This window comes from Clinocottus analis, unplaced genomic scaffold (assembly GCF_023055335.1).
Source record: "Clinocottus analis isolate CAN_PGR_092001 unplaced genomic scaffold, fCliAna1.0.p SCAF_31, whole genome shotgun sequence".
NCBI classification, from domain to species: Eukaryota; Metazoa; Chordata; class Actinopteri; order Perciformes; family Cottidae; genus Clinocottus; species Clinocottus analis.
The window spans coordinates 1,093,000-1,112,500 of record NW_027176054.1 but is presented as its reverse complement, the minus strand read 5'-3'; the positions used below and the strand labels follow the sequence as shown (position 1 = coordinate 1,112,500).

Sequence of the window (19,501 nt, the reverse complement as noted above, 5' to 3'; positions counted from 1 at the left end):
ACTCTTGCTCGCGCCGGCGCTACTCTTGCTCGCGCTACTCTTGCTCGCGCTACTCTTGCTCGCGCTACTCTTGCTCGCGCCGGTGCTACTCTTGCTCGCGCTACTCTTGCCCTTGCTCGCGCCGGTGCTACTCTTGCTCACGCTACTCTTGCTTGCGGCGGCGCTACTCTTGCTCGCGCCGGTGCTACTCTTGCTCGCGCCGGCGCTACTCTTCCTCGCAGAGTGGTGTAAAAGCGCTGGTCTAAGTAAATTACACGCTAAACTCTTTGATTTGCGCGCTCGCGCAGCGCTCATTTGCGCTCTCTATTTACGACATTAATTTGCCTTCATACTAAATCGTACGTTGAGGTCGTCGGCGAGGGCGCAGGCCTCGAGCACCGCCTGGTAGGCGGCGGCGTCGTAGTCTCTGCCGAACAGGATGTTGTCGCGCACCGAGGCGTGCTGGATCCACGGCTCCTGCGACGCCAGCCCGAAGCCGGCCTCTCGGCCCGCGACGTACACCACGCCACTCAGCCTGCACACACACACACACACACACACACACACACACACACACACACACACACACACACACACACACACACACACACACAGGATTACTACACTACTACACTATCTGTTGAAGTCCTTCACATCCTGTTGGCTAGTTTAATCTACTTCACTGGATCAACCAGTTTTCAGCATCATGATGATGCATTTTGCCCAACAAGCTTATTTATCTGCAGAAGTGGGAGGAGCTTATCAACAACACTTCCTTCTGGAGACCTCGAGGTTTCACCGGGACAGCAAGGAGGGCTGCGTTACCTGTCCAGTTCTCCAGTGAGCGCGGCCAGTAAGGAGCTCTTCCCACAGCCGACCTTCCCCACCACCACGACCAGAGAGCCCTGAAACCACAACGCCACGTTACGGCGGCTCAGAACCAGCTCACTGATGGAGACATGAAGACCTTCACAATTCACACATCACATTAAAAATCATTTCATTTGACTTCAGTTATGTTAAAAACATCAATAAAAAACACTTTGGATTCTTCTTTTTTTTCCTCGTTCTTTTTGGAGGAAATTGGACTTTTGAGAAGAACCTGGCGGACACAAAGAGACTCATCTCCACTAGGTCACTTATGTACATATTTAAATATAAATATGTATTCATAATAAAGAGGACGCACCTTGTTGACGCGCAGGCTGAGGCTGTGCAGCTGCAGACTCCCTCTAGCGGCTCCCTCGGCGTTCGGCTCGAGATCCCAGGAGAACGTCCCCTGACTCAACAGGATCGCCGTCTCGCTGTCTTCAGGAGACACTGAGGCAGAAATGGAGATTTATCTACACGTTATTTCATATCTATAAATATGTACGCACACACAAGAGGTCACGGCGGCGGCGTACCGAGGGCGTAGTACGCCGGCAGGTTCTGGTTCTTCAGCTGGAAGAAGCGCTGGATTCTCTCCAGAGACACTTTGGCCTCCAGGATGCCGTTGAGCACCCAGGGGAACGCGTTGAGAGGAACGATGAGCAACCCCACCAGAGCCAGCGTGGTGAAGACCTGCAGCAACGAGCCACGGGGCACGAGTTGCAGTCAACACAAGTTGCATATTCAACACAAGCTGCAGAAGTTGCATTCAACACAAGTTGTCTTTAACACAAGTTGTCTTTAACACTGGTTGTCTTCAACACAAGTTGCCCCCCCTCCTTCAGACACAAGCCCCTCCCCCACCTTGGCCGCGGTCAGCTGGTGTCCCAGCAGCACGTAGGTGACAAAGGTGAGGATGGAGATGACCACGGGCAGCGCGGCCCAGGTGTACACGCACATGGCGTCCAGGTACTTCAGGGCCTTGAGGCGCGACAGCTCGCGGCGCCGGCAGCCGGCGACCTTCTGGGCGAAGTGAAGCTCCCAGCTGCAGAACTTGATGACGCGAATGCCGAAGAGGAGCTCGGTCATCAGCTGAGAGGGAAGACACACAACTTCAATCACCGGACTCTCGACAATCTGCTCGTCTTCTGGTCTTCAAGCTAAAATCAGATAAATTCAATAAACGAGGAAAAATGCATGTAAATGCTATTTTTGTTTCTTTTTTAATCAGGTCACATTGAATATTAATAATATTTATGACAAAGTGAGCCAATAAAATCCACCTGGAATAGCAATGACACGGTTAATATTAATATTAATACCACTTCTACGAGTAATAGTGATCTGTAACCTTGACCCGGCTGTCCTTGTGCTCCAGCATGCGTCGGTTGTTGCTCAGGATGCGCGACGCCAGGAACTTGTTGAGCGGCACGAGCAGCAGCGCCACGGCCAGCCCGCCGAGGAAGGCCACGCCCACCTGCAGGTACAGCAGGTAGAGGGTGACGGCGAACCGCAGCGGCATGCTCCACAGCTCGTGGAAGCTGCCGAAGAAGTTGACCACGCGGTCGGCGTCGGCGCTCATCAGGTTCACCACCTCGCCCAGCGTGCCGGCGCCGGCCAGGCCGCGGCCGCTCGCCCGCAGGGCCTTGCCGTACACGGCGGAGACGAGGGCGGCGCGCGCCGCCAGCGACACCTTGGACACCTCGAAGGCGAAGACGTTCTGCAGGACGGCGGCGAGGAGGGCGGCGGCGAAGAGCCCCAGGGCGCAGCGGACGCCGCGGCCGACCGGAGCGGCCCCGTCCTCCATGAAGTCCACCAGGCTGCTGAGGAGCAGCGGCCCCGCGAAGCTCAGCGCGCTCGCCGCCGCCTTCAGCACGCCGAGGGCGTAGTACCGCCGCCCGAACGCCTGGTGCAGCACGCCAAGCAGGCGCACGTCGCTCTCCAACGCCGGCGGGTCCTCTTGCTCCCGTGAGCTCCGGGCGCCGCTCAGGAGGTTCCCGCTGACGGGCCGAGGCCACTGGTCGCGCCCGATGCTCGCCGCCGCCGCCCCTCGCCGCCGGGCCTCCCAGCACTGGTGGAAGTGTCTGCAAACCACGCTGGTGCGAAGTCTCCGAGGGAGGTGGTAGACGTCGGCGGGGCCGTCCAGCTCCCCTCGCCGGCCTCGGAGGAGGAGCGGCGTCATCCACAGGTAGAAGAGCCGAGAGACGCAGCCGCTCCCGTCCTCCGCCACCATCTCGCCCGTGTCCGGCCGCCGCACGCTCTCCGGGAGGAGCGGGGATCCGTCGGCGGCGTTGATATTCAGCGCGTGTCCGGCGTCGCCGAAGCAGGGGAACGCAAACGCCAGGAGGTAAAGCAGAAGCGGGAACGGCCGGGTCGCGACGAGCACGAAGCGCGTGAACTCCAGGGGGCGCGCCGGGTCCAGGCGCTGCCGGTCTCCGCCGCAGTACGTCACCAGCGTGACGACGAGGTTCGGGACGGAGAGGAGGAGCAGCAGCGGCAGCAGAGGGGGTCCTCTGGTCCTCCGGGAGGCCGACCTCCGGAGCGCCGTGATGGCGGCGAAGTGGACCAGCCAGGCCAGGACGCCGCAGCCGTCGGCCAGGACGTCCGGGTACAGGTCGGCCCGCCGCAGGAGGCTCGCCAGCACGACGTCGGCGGCGAGGAGCAGCGCCGCCAGTAGGGCGGCGACCTGCCGGAGCGTCCAGCCGCACGGGGGCGGCGACTGGAAGAGGTCGCGCCTGCAAGAGGGAATACAACAGATATGTGATATCCAGGAAGTGAATGTTGTCAGAGTAAAGTTCGACGCACCTCGCCACGCCGAGGTAGAAGGCGCTGAAGGCGGCCATCGCCGCGTGAGGCAGCGCCCCGAGGACGAGTTGGTTGAAACACGGGCCGACGCCTCCGTCCTGCCACACGGGGAACGGGTCTCGCTCGTCTGAGCCACAGATGCCCGCGAGCAGCGCCGCCGGCCCGGAGGAGGAGACGCTCATCACGACCCGGCTGATGGACCCACCTCGTCCTACTAGGTATACCTGGAGGGATGGGGAGGAGAGAGAGACAGAGAGAGAAAGAGAGAGCAAGAGATGCAAATTATTAAAAGGCGAGACTGTCGAGAGACACGTAAAAGTCTCAGGTTTGTAGTTTTGACACGTTTATACATCAACCAGAGATCTGTATGGTTCTTCTTTTGTTTGTTTATTCTTTTGATTATCACACCTTTGTTTGGTTGCTGTTATTCAGGCTCTATACTTCTTTGTAAAGACGTCAAGAATTTAGCGACATTCCTAAAACTCTGGTATGTTGGTATTAGAAAAAGGGAGAGACGTGTGCATCACCTGAAGGTGCTGCAGTAAACGCAGTCAAAACATCACTAAGAAGGATATTATTTTTTGCAGAATTTAAGTGAACGTTTTTAGGAAGCATTGAGCTGCATTATTGTGCTCTTGACACTGAAACTGCTTCCTATTTAAAATCTGCACACATGTTCAATGCCAAGCTTCCAGTTTATTTGACTCAAAGTCTGCTGATTTATTATATTAATTAACCATTTGTCTCCTTCTGCCTGCTCACCCATCAGTTTTAATAACACCCACGTGTCCTCAAGTTTCTTTTACGAGTGTGTCCGAAAGTGTGTTTTCTGGAGTCAAAATGTCCGAGTCCTTAAATATAAAGACTTCCGGAGAGAAAGACAGAGTTACAAACTAAGACAAGCTTCACTTACATGTGTTGGTCACGTATCTTCAACCACTTGTGCGGCGGAAGAAAAGAAAAGCTGCTTCCTGATCATCTGGATCTGACATGTAAACAAACGAGGCTAGCTAGCTAGCTAGCTAGCTTAGCTCACTCAAAACATCGTGTTTAAAACGTCGCCGTCGCGGAAACACAAATAAAATGTGAATAAGAAAACTACGGACACGAAGCGGAGATTAATATAACTCAATGACAACACTAATTGGATATTATTAACGGGAGCAATATTGACATTTTACCGGCTTTTATCAAGCTAGCAGGTGTTACGTTTTGTCGACTCCTGATGACGTGCGACGCTGGCACGGTGGAAACAGGCTTTTCAAAATAAACGTCCTTTGCGGTCATATTTTTAAAAAGCAAAGAAGTAATTAAAATAAAAAATAATGTTCATTATCGTACAATATTATATTGTTCTGGATTTATCACTAACTAATACATATAAGTTTGAATGTAAAACAAATTTTAAAAAGTACCTACACGTTAACACAATAAAAGGGTCAACCAGTTCTTAAAGTTCAGTATCTAGAGACAAAGTAGAAAAACAACAGGTGAAAAGTTTGGATTAACACCTAGACTTGCACACGTGTGTTCGACCGCGGGCTGAAATCACTGTTACACATTGTTACAATACAATATATTTTTAATTTAAATGTTACCATGCTGAAAAATAGAATTGACATGTCTTTACCTGGTTTACCTTCGGGACATTAATGGAAATAAATCCAGGATTTTATTGTTCTAACTCTGACAGAAGAACAGACCACTTAGGAAATTACTAAAAGTGTATTTATCCTAAAGTAGTTGGAGGGAAAAACGAGAAAGGCAGCAAAAAAAACATGGTTTGAGTTGTTTATTGAGGGCGTTGACTGTGTAGACTGTTATAAAAGTTATAAAAATGAATTGCTGGTTCTCCGGGTTCACCATACAACCAGAACATTATACGACACATCGGCCTGGAGACGGAGAGGCATTGAATTTGCCGAAAAAAGCGAGTAGAAAAAGTCTAAATTTGTCGGGAAAAAAAATCCCCAACATATTTAATTAAAATGAGAGATTACATTCTACAAACTTTGCAACCGTGGGGGATTTTAAATCCGTGCACGTCACATTAAATTAAAAAAATTAAAAACACAAAATGAATTTTACAAATGTTATCTGGAAGAAGACGGCTTTTCTAAAAAGGCATCTTTAATTAATTCAGTAGAAAAAAAGAACTAGAAGTCTCATACAAAGAAATGAAGCTATACAATGTCACATTATATTTTATTCCTTACACACTGTACAAAGTCCATTTCCTTCGGGGCCGGCCACGCCAACCGCAGCGCTATAGGCAGCTTCACGTTTGTGTTTGGATATCCTACATCAACTCATCGCAACGCACCGTATTTACATCGTTCAGACGCGAAAGTACAAACATAAATATGAGCGGGCGCCGCCCATCCGTCCTCACATGGCATAGCAAAGAAATACACCAAATATTGGCCACCTACATGTAAGCTTTACAGGATTCATCCCCTCTGAGGAGCACTGCCATGAAAACTGGTTTCAAAGTGCTCTAAAAAAACAAATAATACATCTGACTTTATAGCTTTTTGGTCAACGTTGTGGTGCCGTTCAACATGTTTGTCACAGTAGCAAAACAAAACACACACAGCGGGAACGCAACACAGAGGCGAAGACGCCGGTTTGACCCCAAAAAAGTTATTTAACAAGAAGTCGGTGCATTTGTTGTGTGTGTGTGTGTAAATTAAAAGACTTCAAACAGACTGATGACATGTGATCGGTCATGTGATGACGTCAGAGGATAAAGCTCTTTAAAGTAGCGCGTGTTGAATACTGTACAGTCAACTAAAATGTCTCAAGTGTAAATTCAGAATTAAAGCTATCACATAGCTGAGGGGGGGAAACAATACGAAAATCACGTACAAAGTAGCCGATCAAAAGCCCGAGAAAGATTGTTCTTCCTTCATTTCGGCGCGCGATTGTCAAGTCGGGCCGAGGAGCGACGGCTTCAGATGAGAAAACCAGAAGATGTTACCGCGAGTGAAAGCAGGATGGCAGCGTTACCCTGGAGCTAAGCTAGGTATTCATTAGTACACACAGTGTAAGTAGGGCTGGGCGTCACACACACACACACACACACACACACACACACACACACACACACGCAAGCATACACACTTTTTTTCTTTGATACCTTACTTTTGACAAGTATTCAACATTATGCCACAATGAAAAAAAAAAAAAAAAAAGAAGAGGTTAAGTTATAAAAATAAACGTCCAAACACACGCAGCCGTTTTTGAAGAACTAAAAAGAATACGGTCTCGGGAACTATGTGATGAAAGAAGAGAGTTAATAAGAGTATAAATCTGGACAAATACTGGAGGCCGACTCTCAACGCTGGACAGCTTTGATACTCGAGGGGGAAGACGAAATTCAGGACTGAAAACATTGAAGTTTCCAGGTTGGAAGCAACGTCGGAGCAGCCGGAATATTTAGTTGAATAACAGTTACCTCTGGGAGTTGAAAGAGAAAACTTTGATTTGTTCCAGAGTTTTCCAGTATACAAATATCATAAATTAAACCATCATGTATGGTCTCTCTCCCGAGACATCGAGCCAGAAATACTGCGTCTGTGAGGAAAAAAAGGAGACTAGACAGTCGAGCCTCAAACAGAAAAAAGTGAAGTGACTTCACGTTGTTTCCTTGAAGAACATTTCTGAGGTAAGTAAGTCCGTCATCAGTCCTCCGAATCATCCGACTGCTGATAAAAAAAGGTGACAGCCCCCCCCCACACACTCCCCCTCGCCAAGACCTTCACAGCCTCTTTAAGTGGCTTATCGTGGCGATGTGGCGTCCCACAGGGATCAACCCCGGGTCCTCTATCACTCTCCAGATACGTGTTTGTTCGTTGGGAGCCTATCGCGAGACGAGACTTCAGGATTTCCTTTCAGAATGAACCCATAAGTCCTTAAAGTTGATAAGAAAGATGATGATGATGATGATCCGAAGACACAAGACAACATTTGAAGTGCCAAGTTTGAGCGGGACACTCGGTTTCCGATTGCGACGCCAGTTTGAGCAAACTATATTTTCTAGATTCTGTAACATTTGCAGACCTTGGACTTCAAACACCTTCACGTCGTTGCGTTTTGCACGTGAATATTTTACAGCAGGAGTCGGGATCAAGACATTAGCGAACTCTTCACTTTTGGCCCGTTTGCTTAGAGACTGATGTTGGATACTTTTTTAAAGGCACAGTGACCTCTGACCCTGATCATTAAACCCTCTCCCAGCCTCTGGGCTCTGCTGGAGCTCCGCCTCTCAGTTCCCTCGTAGCAAATATCATGAAAATCGTCTTTTTTGTTAAACCTCAAGTCTCATTTCTTTCTTTTTTGTTTGGTTTTAGGTGTTCAGCGTGCCTACTTTGTAAAATCAATTTCTAACAATTGTATGGAAAAATGTTATAAATAGTTTATTATCAATATTAATATAATAATATAATAGTATGCATACACACACTTTAAAAAATAGTTAAACTTCTAAAAGCTTTTCAAAAGTCTTGTAAGTGGAGTTTTTAATGTAATGGTCCCCAACTATTTCTTTTTTTGGGGCGGGGCGTAGGGGGGGGGGGGGGGGTATACAGGTTATAAATCCGGCTGAAACACAAATACCTTAAAACAAAATTACCATTCCACGAAGGTAAAACACACCTCTGTTCAATTTACAAAACAATTATGTTGAATTTTCTTTCCTCCTTTTGGGGTGTTTGAAAGCCAATATCTGGGATCTCCCAATCGTCCACGACGAGCAAAGAAGAAGAAGAAAAACCCCAAATGAAACAGTGTCCCCCTGTGGTCGTTCTCGGTGTTGCAGTCTGAATAATTCTTCATAAATATGACAGCGGGGTCGAGCGTCTGAAGCCCGAAGAGCCTCAACTTGTCCCGCCTCCGGGTTTCCGCTTCTGGAGTCCGCTCAGACCAGAGGAAAGGAAACGAAGAGGAACTATTATTAAATTTGCTGGATCGAACACTTTGTACACCACAGTGTCTCGGAGGAGGGAGGAGACAGGAACCATGGTTTTTTTGCGGGGGAATAGAGGGTAGGAGCGTTCCCGACAACTGGGGTTTGAGTCACGGACGCTCTCCCCTTCCTTGGTGTCGTCTCCTTTCCTTTCCTGGAACACTTGAGTCTTTAGTTTCAGAGAGTTCGACTGCGTCCGCCCGGCGGCTCACAGGTTCTTGGTGTTTATGTGCGTCTTGTAATGCTTCGTCAGGTGGTCGCTCCTCATGAAGCGCTTCTGACACTGGCTGCACTCGAAGCGTTTGTCTCCTGCGGGGGACAAGGAGAAGAAGAAGACGGCGGACATGTTTTTAATGTCAAACACAACATCATTCGTGTTCAGGTTCCAGTTTAATTCGATTCGGGTGTCGTGTTGTTGCAGAACTTAATTTTTACACCAAACTAATTCTCATTAACACGTTGAAAACTGTAGAACTAATGTTGTCTCCAGACCTCTTTTTCCCTGTGTTTGAGTTGTCGTATAAACCCCAAATTAATTCCAATACTTGTGTTTATTGTATGTATTTGTTCAGCAGAGTCTTAGGGCAAAAGAAATCTGCAAAAAAAAAAATCACTTTTAAAAGATATGTTGATGGTAACTATGAACATCCAGCATGATATGAGCCAGATTCAACAAAAATGCCTTCTGGAGCGTCAATAAGACACCTTTTTGGAAAGATTAGGACCTAAAGAATCAGAATCTGCAACAAAAATCACAATAAAACAAAGTCTTGGCCTGTTCGGAAGGAGTTTCAGTCAAAAAACTGTGTTGTTCAGTTTAAAAATTACAAAAACTATGTATTTTATGCCAAAAGATTGTCTGAATGGGGCATGCTGGGACTTAAAATGGCCGTGGGAGGGTTTTTGTGCACGGTTTCCAAAAGATTAATATTAAAAAAGTCCAACTGTATTTTGTGAGGGCCAATAATTCACAGATTAAGAACAGACAGTGAGAATATTTAGCATGGTTTCCAAACATATCTCTGGTGTTTCTCCTTCACAACGTTAGCAGTTCAAGACAGGAGACGATCGGGGAAGATTTATCAAAAAGTATGACTTTAAATAAAAGAGACAAAACATCAAAGTCCCGAAACTTTTGTTCTGATTTTAAGTGTTTCAACTCATCATTTCCTGTTTAAGTGTTTAAAACGACCTCATTTGTAGCTTTTTCCTTTACTCCGTCCTATTCATCTTTGCTTTAGGTTGCAGGTAAACACCTTTATGTGTGTGTGTGTGTGTGTGTGTGTGTGTGTGTGTGTGTTTCAGTGTGTGCGGGCGGACCGACCTGTGTGCGTCCTGGCGTGCCGCTGCAGCTCGTCGCTGCGCGTGAAACGCTTCCCGCAGAACACCCAGTTGCAGACGAAGGGCCGCTCGCCGGTGTGCAGCCGGACGTGAGCTCTGAGCAGCGACGTTTTCCTGAACGTCTTCTCGCAGCCGGGGACGTGGCAGATGTGCTTCCTCTTCCCCACCTCGCCGGGCCTACACACACACACACACACACACACACACACACACACAGTTGTTGTTAACGCATAAAGCACTATCTTCATGTTAACTGCTGAAAATCCGGACATGAAACCCATCTCCAGTCGTTACATCCTCATGAAGCTCAGTCAGATCTTGTCTCTTTTCCTGCAGCGTTGCGCTCACCTCTTGTCTGCGTCCTTGCAGTTGGGGCAGGTGCACGCCATGCGGCGCTTCTTCTCCCCCGGCTGCCCGGGCAGCTCCAGGGTGAGAGTCTGGTCCACCTGGATGGTCGGCTGGCCCGGCGTCGTCGCCAGCTGGAGCCCTCCGCCCTGCAGCGTCTGCACCGTCAGGTGCTGCTGGCCTGAAGGAGACAGAGACAGAGACGCAGCGTCAGGGGGCGACGCAGACGCTGCATTCTCTCTCCTGACCACCAGGGGGCGACTCCTCTGGTTGTATAGAAGTCTATGCTTCATGTGTTGAAGCTGCATTCTCTCTCCTGACCACCAGGGGGCGACTCCTCTGGTTGTATAGAAGTCTATGCTTCATGTGTTAAAGCTGCATTCTCTCTCCTGACCACCAGGGTCGACTCCTCTGGTTGTATAGAAGTCTATGCTTCATGTGTTAAAGCTGCATTCTCTCTCCTGACCACCAGGGTCGACTCCTCTGGTTGTATAGAAGTCTATGCTTCATGTGTTAAAGCTGCATTCTCTCTCCTGACCACCAGGGGGCGACTCCTCTGGTTGTATAGAAGTCTATGCTTCATGTGTTAAAGCTGCATTCTCTCTCCTGACCACCAGGGGGCGACTCCTCTGGTTGTATAGAAGTCTATGCTTCATGTGTTAAAGCTGCATTCTCTCTCCTGACCACCAGGGGGCGACTCCTCTGGTTGTATAGAAGGCTATGTTTCATGTGTTGAAGCTGCATTCTCTCTCCTGACCACCAGGGGGCGACTCCTCTGGTTGTATAGAAGTCTATGCTTTATGCATTGAAGCTGCATTCTCTCTCCTGACCACCAGGGGGCGCGGCGCCGCTCACCTCCTGCGTTGGTGATGGTGACGGGGACGCCCTGCACCTGGACCCCGTTGATGCTGATGGTCTGCACCGCCTGCGTGGTGGAGGACAGCTGCGGCGTGCTCAGCGACATCATCCCCCCCGCCGGGGCGATTTTCGCCAGAGTCCGTTCCTTCCGGCCGCCGGCCGACGTCCTCTTGGCGCCCGCCGGCGGCGAGGCGGCCACGGTGGTGACCGACGTGGTCGGGGTCGACGTGGTGGAGACGGGCTCCTGGATCTGCACCGACTGCCACTCGCCGGACGCCGTCTTGAAGAGGATCTGAGGGGCGGAGCCGCGTTTAGACTGCAGAAGCATGACGTAGTGTATCAAATATCTTGCGCATGGATACCTGCGTTGGCGTCGGCTCGGCCTGAGAGACCTGCTGCCTCTGTGGGACGGGCGGTAGTGTGGCGGAGGCGGCCTGCACCACCTTCAGGGCCTGCTGGGGGATCTGAACCACCTGGGACTCCGGCTTGGACTGGACCAGCTGGACCTGCTGCACCATCGCCGGCTGCCCGGGACTCTGCACGATCAGCAGGTTGTTGCCCGCCTGCAAGAGAGCAGAGACCAGAGAGGTGAGTGAGGCTGCAGGTTCACGAGAAGGCTGTTGGGAGTCGAACCAATGGTTCAGTTATGGGACCAACTCGCTCTCATCAACAGGAAGAGTAGCGGGGACATACACATGTTGACCAATGGATTTCCATGACTTTTAACCACTTTTTTTTTTAAACTTTTAACCAATTTTCATGACTTTTACCCAAATTTCTATGACTTTTAACCACATTTTTTATGACTTTAACCAAATTTCCATGACTTTCAACCACATTTTCATGACTTTTAACCAAATATTTATGACTTTTACCCACAATCTTATGACTTTTACCCACAATCTTATGACTTTCACCCAAATTTCCATGACTTTAAACCACATTTCTATGACTTTTAACCAAATATTTATGACTTTTAACCACATGTTCATGAGCAAACATGTAGTGAAATGTGTTTGTAAACAGAAAAAGTGATAAAAATGTAGTATTTAAACTATACAAAGCATACAGTAAACCTTAAATGACACAAATGAATGAGAGACAATAGTTTGATGAAAAGAATAAACATTTATATAGATGCCTGTATGTATGCTGCTGATATTTTGAGCCTCTTTCTTTTAAAAGCAGATTCATTATTTCAAACTGAACACATGAATATAACACAATAACAGGAGTTTTTTCTTAATAAAAGTGATTCAGTGAACTGCTTTCATCTGTTTAATTTAATCCTAAACGCAATAACTGTTAAGAAATGTTTGCCGACAAAACCATGCACGTCCATTCACATTCAGGGTTCAGTTTGCTGGCTTTTTTTTACGGCTCTTTCAACACGTATACATATATAAGTACACATATACGTCCATTCTCTCATGAGTGAGTGTCTGCAGGCCGCGCCGAGCGGAGTAGATAATAAGTATAACAGAGCATCCTGTGGCTGTCGGTGCTTTTCTGCCAGACGTACCTGCAGGATGTTGTCTCCAGCTTCGATCAGGATGGTCTCCATCTGCTCTGGCGGCGGAGAGGCGGGCGGAGGAAGCTGAGCGTAAGCGGCCAGAACCACTTTCTTCTTCCTCCCTCGCCCGCCCTTCCCCGGCCTGTGAGGGGCGACCACCGCCGCCTCCGTGACGTACTGAGTCCCGCCCACCTCTCCGGTCGCCACGTTGAAGGGCAGCGTGATCCCGCCGGGCAGCTGCACCACGTTGGCGGCGGCGGAGTTGTTGTTGTTGTTCTGCCTGCGCGACTTCGGGGACGGCTTGATGGCCACCGTCTTCTGCGGCGTGACCGGAGCGGCGATGGCGGCGGGGGCGGAGGGCGCCGTCATGGGCGCGGCGGTGGCGGTGGTGGTGATGATGGCCTGGTTGGTGCCCGGTATGAGCTGGATCTGGCCCCCCTGCGGCATCATCTGGATGGTCTGGTGGGCGCCTTGGATCTGCGGCATCATCTGGTACTGGATGTTGGCGGGCGCCGCGGCGTTGGCGCGCCCGGGGCTCTGCTGGATGGTGAGCACGATGGGGCTGCCGGGCGCTGTGGAGCCCAGGCCCGCGGGCAGCTGGATCACATTGCCCTTCGCCGAGAGGAAACCCAGGTTTTTGGGCGGAGCCGGGGCGATGGGCGCCGGCTTGATGGGGAGGAGCCGGCGAGGCTGCGGCTGCGCCGGAGGAGAGGCGACCAGGGCCGGGAGAGCGGGGGGCCCGATTTTACTGCAGGTGGCGGCCAGGAGGGCCAGAGGGGAGGGCTGGGTGTCCTGCACACACACACACACACACACACACACACACACACACACACACACACACACACACACACACACACACACACACACACACACACACACACACACACACACACACACACACACACACACACACACACACACACACACGGAAAGACCGAAGATAAGACGCTGAAATACATCATGGAGATATTCTAACGGGTCGTGATGATGATGATGTTGTAGTCGATGTTTCCATCCTGCAAAGCTTTTGAGCTCCTTGTGTGTGATTATACACACTTCAGCTTTATTAAAAAAACACTTTTAGAAACGCTTTGTGTACCTCGGGGATCACCTGGGATAAAGCGCTTCTGTTGCAGTAAATATATATATATATATAAAAAACAATAACATTTTATTGACTATCAAGTACATTTTTGTCCCCAGAGAGCAATTGGTTTTACAGAAATATTACAAGATATAAAAGACTCACAGCTCAGTAAGGAGAGAGATCACATGGCCTCAGTGAATAGAAACACAGCAACAATAACGTCTAAAACTAATTTCACGTCGGCGTTAAGGGGATCCGACCCCACCGGTCACGATACAGACACCAAAAGCAATACTTGAACCGAGCACTGGTTGGATACCGGCGTTTAATCAGTACGCTGTGTGTCTCTGCACAGCTCCAGTCTCTGTGGAAGATCATTATTTCACTCCTGACGTTGTCAAACTAAAATGTGACGAAACCATTGTTATAGATTTAAAACAACGGCATCCGACACACAGGACCACGACGTACAGGGAGTCATCCGGTACGAGCGGACACGCCGAACGCGCGGTCAACGTCTCAGCAGAACAGACGTCAGCGTGGACCGACAATGTTGCCGCCGCCACGTCGTCAGCTACACAACGCGCTTTGCCAAGCGACTGTATGCGGAAGTTAAATTGGGACGAAGGAGTCAGAGAGAGGCGCCGTCAACACGGCGGATGGGACACACACGGGATCTCGCCGCTCGGTCTCGGCCGCGAAAGTTCATTTTCAGCCTCGAACGCCGAGGATCCCCGAGCCAGAAACACATCCTCCTTTGAGGATCCATGAAGAAGAGTCACGAGGGTCTCGTCTCGCAGGCAGAGCGAACATCGCTGGCCCTTCTTCGGCCTCGAGTGCTGAAATGAAAAGTTCAGATTGTTTCTCGCTTCAAAAAATCCCCGAAATATTCCTGATGCCTTTAATCAAAACTGCGTTTTTTGTTGTTTTCGAATGCACCGTGCAAATTTATTTAAAGCAACACTTCTCTCCGGCAAATAGAAGTTCATTCACGCCAGAGGGGAGGACCCAGCGGCTTGGTACACACAAAAAAATACACAACGTGCCTGCGGCGTGCGGCGCCGCGAGCGCGTCGTCGTGGGTTAAACGGAGACGAGGACGCCAGGAGAGCGGCGGTCCGGCTCGTTACTCACTTGCGTGGAAGCGGCGGAGGGCTGAAGGTATTCACTGGGACTGACAGCTACAGTGGTGGCCATACTGTCCTGTTGTTCTGGAGAAGAAAACACACACACACACACACACACACACACACACACACACACACACACACACACACACACAGAGACACACATAGCAGAGTCAGATTCAGGCTATTTTCAGCGGGTTAGGCTGTTCAAGGACATCACGGGACATTCCTGCAAAAACAGAAACGGATCCGAGAAGGACGAGCTCGGCAACGCCGAACGTCACACATCAAACTAAACTGATTAGGCCGCTGATCATCGAGTGCACTTGCAAATATGGAGGAGTTTAGCACACGAATCTTAAAGCCGAGGGCGACGGGATCCAGGGTTTCAGTGACATACTTTCCCTCTGTGATTCAATGCTGAGGCAGTGAAGGACACACTGAGCTTTTGCAATACATTTCCAAAAGCTTACCATGTTTTTAAAAATGCATTTTAACAGTCAGTGGCAAAACATCTGTTCCACTCAAAGAGAAAAAATGACTTTGAGACTCTTGCAAGTTGCCTAATGGTGGCGCTACATTAAATATGACGTCTTTGTCTTTATTTTATGAGCTACGTTTACTTCATTAACTCCAATTAACTTAAATTCTGGAGTTTTTCCAACTTAATTTTCAAATGCTAAAATAAAAAGGGGAGACGCTAAAATAACACTGTGATTAATTATCTATCACAAATACCTCATTAGTTTTTGCAAGTTATTTTTCCCACCATAACCCGGAGCGTGGTGCAGTGAGGTTGGGAAAATAATTGGGTAAAAAACATTCATTTGTAAATAGTCAACAATAGGGCAACAAAAATTGATGGACCTGTACAACAACAACAAAGAGGTGCGCTCCTTTAGGACAACGTGTTTTTGATATACAAAGTACGACTGTGTGCATGGGAGCTTAAAATGATTTACTTATTTTGAGGATTTGATCGTCCACATAACGATCACCTGCACGTTTCAACACCGAGGGCAACACATCGTGTTCATTTGGATCCTTTTGATCAAATATCAGTCCGGTAAGCCGGTTGTCACGAAAGTTGACGGACAGCTGTTGTGTTTGGCCGTTGAAAAAGTCTCAACAAACTGATGACAATTTAGACGTTATGGAAGCAGAGAAATGCACCGTTGGACCGCGGTGATTACACAAGTCTGCTTTTATTGAGTGTATTATATTTCTGTTCAGACGGTCGGTGTGAGTACATTTGGGGGGAAGCGGCCCGATAGTTTAAGTGCAGGCTGACTCTGGAGTTGCAGCTTAATGACCCACAAAAGGTTCAGGCCGCTACTGTCGAAGAGATTTGTGATACAACTCGTTCACCAAACACAAATCTTTATAAATATATATATTTTCATTTGTGGTTTTATGCAGCGAGAGTGCAACGAAGGGAAGGGAGGGACTCTTACAGGTTCGTCTCAACATATGTCATCATTCATGAACGTGGAAACAACCTGAAATATTCATATTTGCCGTATTAGAGTACATTACCGATGCGCTGGAGGCACGTCCCCCCCGCTGGCACAAAAAAAAACCTTAAATCAAACAGCCGGCGACACGAAAACCAACGCGACAGCCGCAGAGCGACCAGCAGCACAAGTGAGAGGAGGAGAGGAGGAAGCTGGAAAAAAAGACTGATGCTGTTCCTGCCAGAGACGCTGATTTCATGATTGCACTGCTGAGCAATTAAGTTGAGCAGTTTGTGCCTCTAAAAGCAAAAGCATTAGTGCTACGCTGCAGACACAGAGTGAAGCTTCTGTTGTTTTTCTTTACATATATAAAAGGAAAAAAGCACTTCGCAATTTAAAAAAAAAGAAAAACACACAACATTTTCAATCAATATGTTTCAGCTGTTCTGAGAGTACCTCGAGTACCTCAAGTACCTTGAGTACCTCGATGCTCTGACAATATGAATCATATGTCGTCTGCTTCAAAACAGGAAATGAGGTTCAGCTGGATCTTTGCCCGGCTGTTATTTTGTAGAAATATATAAAATAACAGCAAGTAAGATCAACGTGGATAAATATAACTGATAATAAAACATGTACGCTTTGCTTTGAGCAAACTGTGCATGGATGTGTTACTCACAGCTACCAGCTTAACTAAGTAATAAGCTCAGTTCCTCCAAAGTAATCAGAACACATGACATGGAAGAAAAACCTGCGACTTCTTATCCAACTGCAGACAAATAAAAAACATTCAACACACGAGTTGTTTGTTACGAGGGAAGCGCCCCCGATACGAAAGACTCGTAACCTCAACATCAACTTCCTAATTCTGCCACTTCATCTGTCAGAAGTGACCTTTAGCCTTAACAGGAAGTACCTCTGGTGTTGTGTCTGCTGGTCAGCAGACCAAACAAGGAAGCGCTGCCTCCGTTAGAGCCGCCGGCCTCATGAGGGGAATCATTATAAACGCAGCAAAACCTTTTACACAGAGAAACCACAGCGCAATGAGTCTCTCTTGCCTTAGATACAGTGTTGGCAGTTGTGGCAAAAGGTATTCAGATCTTTCACTTCAGTCAATAAATACTAAAACCACACATTTTAAAAAGTCTCTATGAGGAGTAAAAGTCCAGCATTCAAACCTGCAACTCAAAAAAAAGTATGTGTAAGTATTGTTTGCTGTGATTGTGCAGGAAAATGCTCCCGTCTGTGTTTAACTATTATTTATGATGTATATGGATGAATATCACAGCTGCATCAATGTGCGTGTTGGTTTTTTAGTGCTGGAGATGTTATAGTTGTGCTAATTTAAACTTCTTTACATGCTGTTGGGCAGTTTGATCTACATAGGATCCCGTGAGAACCACTTATCTCTAAAAAAAGGAAAACTTTTCATGAGATGAGAAAAAACAGCCCTCTTTTCAACTTGGGGACGATACATTTTGCAGTTGATTCAAGATGCTTTTACAATAGTTTAAGTTTAAGAAGAGATTCGTCTCAACTCGTAAAACAACCCTTCACTGTCACTAAAGCTGCTGGAGTAAGAAGTACTAGCCTCTGAGATGTAGTGGAATAGAAGTACACAGTTGCATACAAAGGAAACACTGAAATAAAGTCGATATGAATTAAGCCACTCAGCATAAGCTCATATGCCCTTTTAAAAGCTGCAACGTCAAAGCAATAAACACAATAATGCATCAATAATTATAATGCAGTGGGCATAACATAAAGTGAAAATCAAATTCTGCTTTTTCTTTTGGTGCCTCGGGTGTTAATGTTAAATGCTGAATATTCCAACTGCAACAGGGCAGTATTTTTGCAAGTTTAAGTCAGACAGTACTTCGTCCACCTCTGACAGTAATGCACACATAAAAACAAAACAGTGCGGCCTCTAAATAGCGCCGCCATGTAACCCTGTTGGTCACCAGCTAACGGTGGTGGTTAGCTAGCTAGCTAGCATAAGCTGCTTTGACCCGAGAGCAGCTTAGTTTGTACTTTTTAACGACCCGAGATGGGGCCGTTACTGCATTTTATTGAGGAATAGATGGCCAGGAGGGGAGGGGAGAAAGATAGGTAGAGAACCACACAGCTAACACTCGCATATTCGGCTAGCTGAAGCGAAGCTAGCAAGTGTAACTCTCTTTGAATACGTTACAGAAAAAAAAGGCAGCCCCCTTTTTTTTTTTTTTTTTTTTTACCGGAAGTGCATTTTGGTTATTTTGGTTCACGCAACTGGTCGAGCCACCCTTAAAAACACGTTTATTAGTACCGCAAAACGTCCTGCGCGTTTCTGTCCAATGCAAATACAATGTTTAACGCAGTAGAATGTAATATAAACGCCAATGTTTTAATTCCTACCCACCGCTCATGACGACATTCGCTCTCCGTGAGCCTTGAAGACCGAGCCCCGTTGGAGGAACCCGCCCCGCGCTCGCTGCACCAATCAGCGGATGACGTTGCGTTGAGTGACGCGCGGGGCCGACCAATCAGCTCGCGGTGTGACCGTGAGTGAGATTCGAGCGAAGCCAATCGCGGCGCCGGATCCTTCACGCGTCACGCGAACGACGGCGGAACGGCCAATGGGGTGTCGAGATTCGCGCTCGGCGGAGGCGTTTCTAAAGAGTGAGCCGAGACACACGCGGAGGGGCCAATTAGAGCGAGGTTACGGTTTGACTGACGTCCCGGACGACCAATGAAAGAACCGGAGGGCAGTTCGATCCGGACAAGAGCGACAACCGGGTTGATCAATGAGCTTTGAGTCGCTGGTGCGTGACCCGTTTTAAACTGTCCCGTGTTCCCATGAGGAGAAGCGGTCCGTTATGTGGGATAACAAACGCCGCAGTGAGTCACTGTTAACGGATTATGCATTTATTTTAAAGCTGCAATAATATGCTTCTACTGGCCTGTTAATGAGCTGTAGGTAATTACTGTGCAGATAATACAAGGTGCACGTGGTGGTTCCCACTTGTGGAGGAAGTATTTCAGATACTTCACTTTGCCTAAATAGAAGTACTCATACCATACTGCAAGAAATACAACATTCATATTGTTACTTTATTAGAAATATGTAAGTATAACCAGTAAAATGTCCCTCAGTAATTTGTACAGGATATTATAT

The 19,501-nt window shown here is 48.1% G+C and overlaps 2 protein-coding genes across 3 annotated transcripts in view; both read right to left on the bottom strand.

Annotated features, from left to right (window-relative positions):
- Nucleotides 1-4,871, bottom strand: part of abcc10 (ATP-binding cassette, sub-family C (CFTR/MRP), member 10) — a 15,174-nt gene extending 10,303 nt beyond the window's left edge. The window contains exons 1-8 of the mRNA XM_068595645.1: nt 4,568-4,871; nt 3,655-3,878; nt 2,201-3,584; nt 1,714-1,941; nt 1,386-1,542; nt 1,169-1,299; nt 805-884; nt 343-514 (exon numbers count right to left, since the gene is read on the bottom strand). Of these exons, the coding sequence (XP_068451746.1) occupies nt 343-514; nt 805-884; nt 1,169-1,299; nt 1,386-1,542; nt 1,714-1,941; nt 2,201-3,584; nt 3,655-3,836 (2,334 nt within the window). The 5' untranslated portion in view covers nt 3,837-3,878; nt 4,568-4,871. The remainder of the gene's footprint in view (nt 1-342; nt 515-804; nt 885-1,168; nt 1,300-1,385; nt 1,543-1,713; nt 1,942-2,200; nt 3,585-3,654; nt 3,879-4,567) is intronic.
- Nucleotides 4,872-7,418: 2,547 nt separating this feature from the next.
- sp2 (sp2 transcription factor) lies at nt 7,419-18,785 on the bottom strand. Of its 2 annotated transcripts, none has more exons than XM_068595748.1 (8): nt 18,746-18,785; nt 14,901-14,977; nt 12,687-13,469; nt 11,527-11,727; nt 11,162-11,456; nt 10,310-10,487; nt 9,945-10,138; nt 7,419-8,929 (listed from the first exon to the last, which is right to left on the bottom strand). In XM_068595748.1, the coding sequence occupies exons 1-8, from the start codon at nt 18,750-18,752 to the stop codon at nt 8,829-8,831; spliced, it is 1,836 nt and encodes a 611-aa protein (XP_068451849.1). In that variant the 5' UTR covers nt 18,753-18,785; the 3' UTR covers nt 7,419-8,828. The 2 variants fall into 2 exon arrangements, with proteins under 2 accessions (XP_068451849.1, XP_068451850.1); XM_068595749.1 differs by lacking the exon at nt 18,746-18,785 and adding an exon at nt 17,264-17,422.
- Nucleotides 18,786-19,501: the final 716 nt, after the last annotated feature.

Excerpts from the sequence above, each read along its gene's own strand:
- sp2 (XM_068595748.1), bottom strand. Across the intron at positions 11,728-12,686 it reads CTGGAGACAACATCCTGCAG|GCGGGCAACAACCTGCTGAT; the intron begins GTACGTCTGGCA and ends GCTCTCTTGCAG. Across the intron at positions 11,457-11,526 it reads CCGAGCCGACGCCAACGCAG|ATCCTCTTCAAGACGGCGTC; the intron begins GTATCCATGCGC and ends TCCGCCCCTCAG.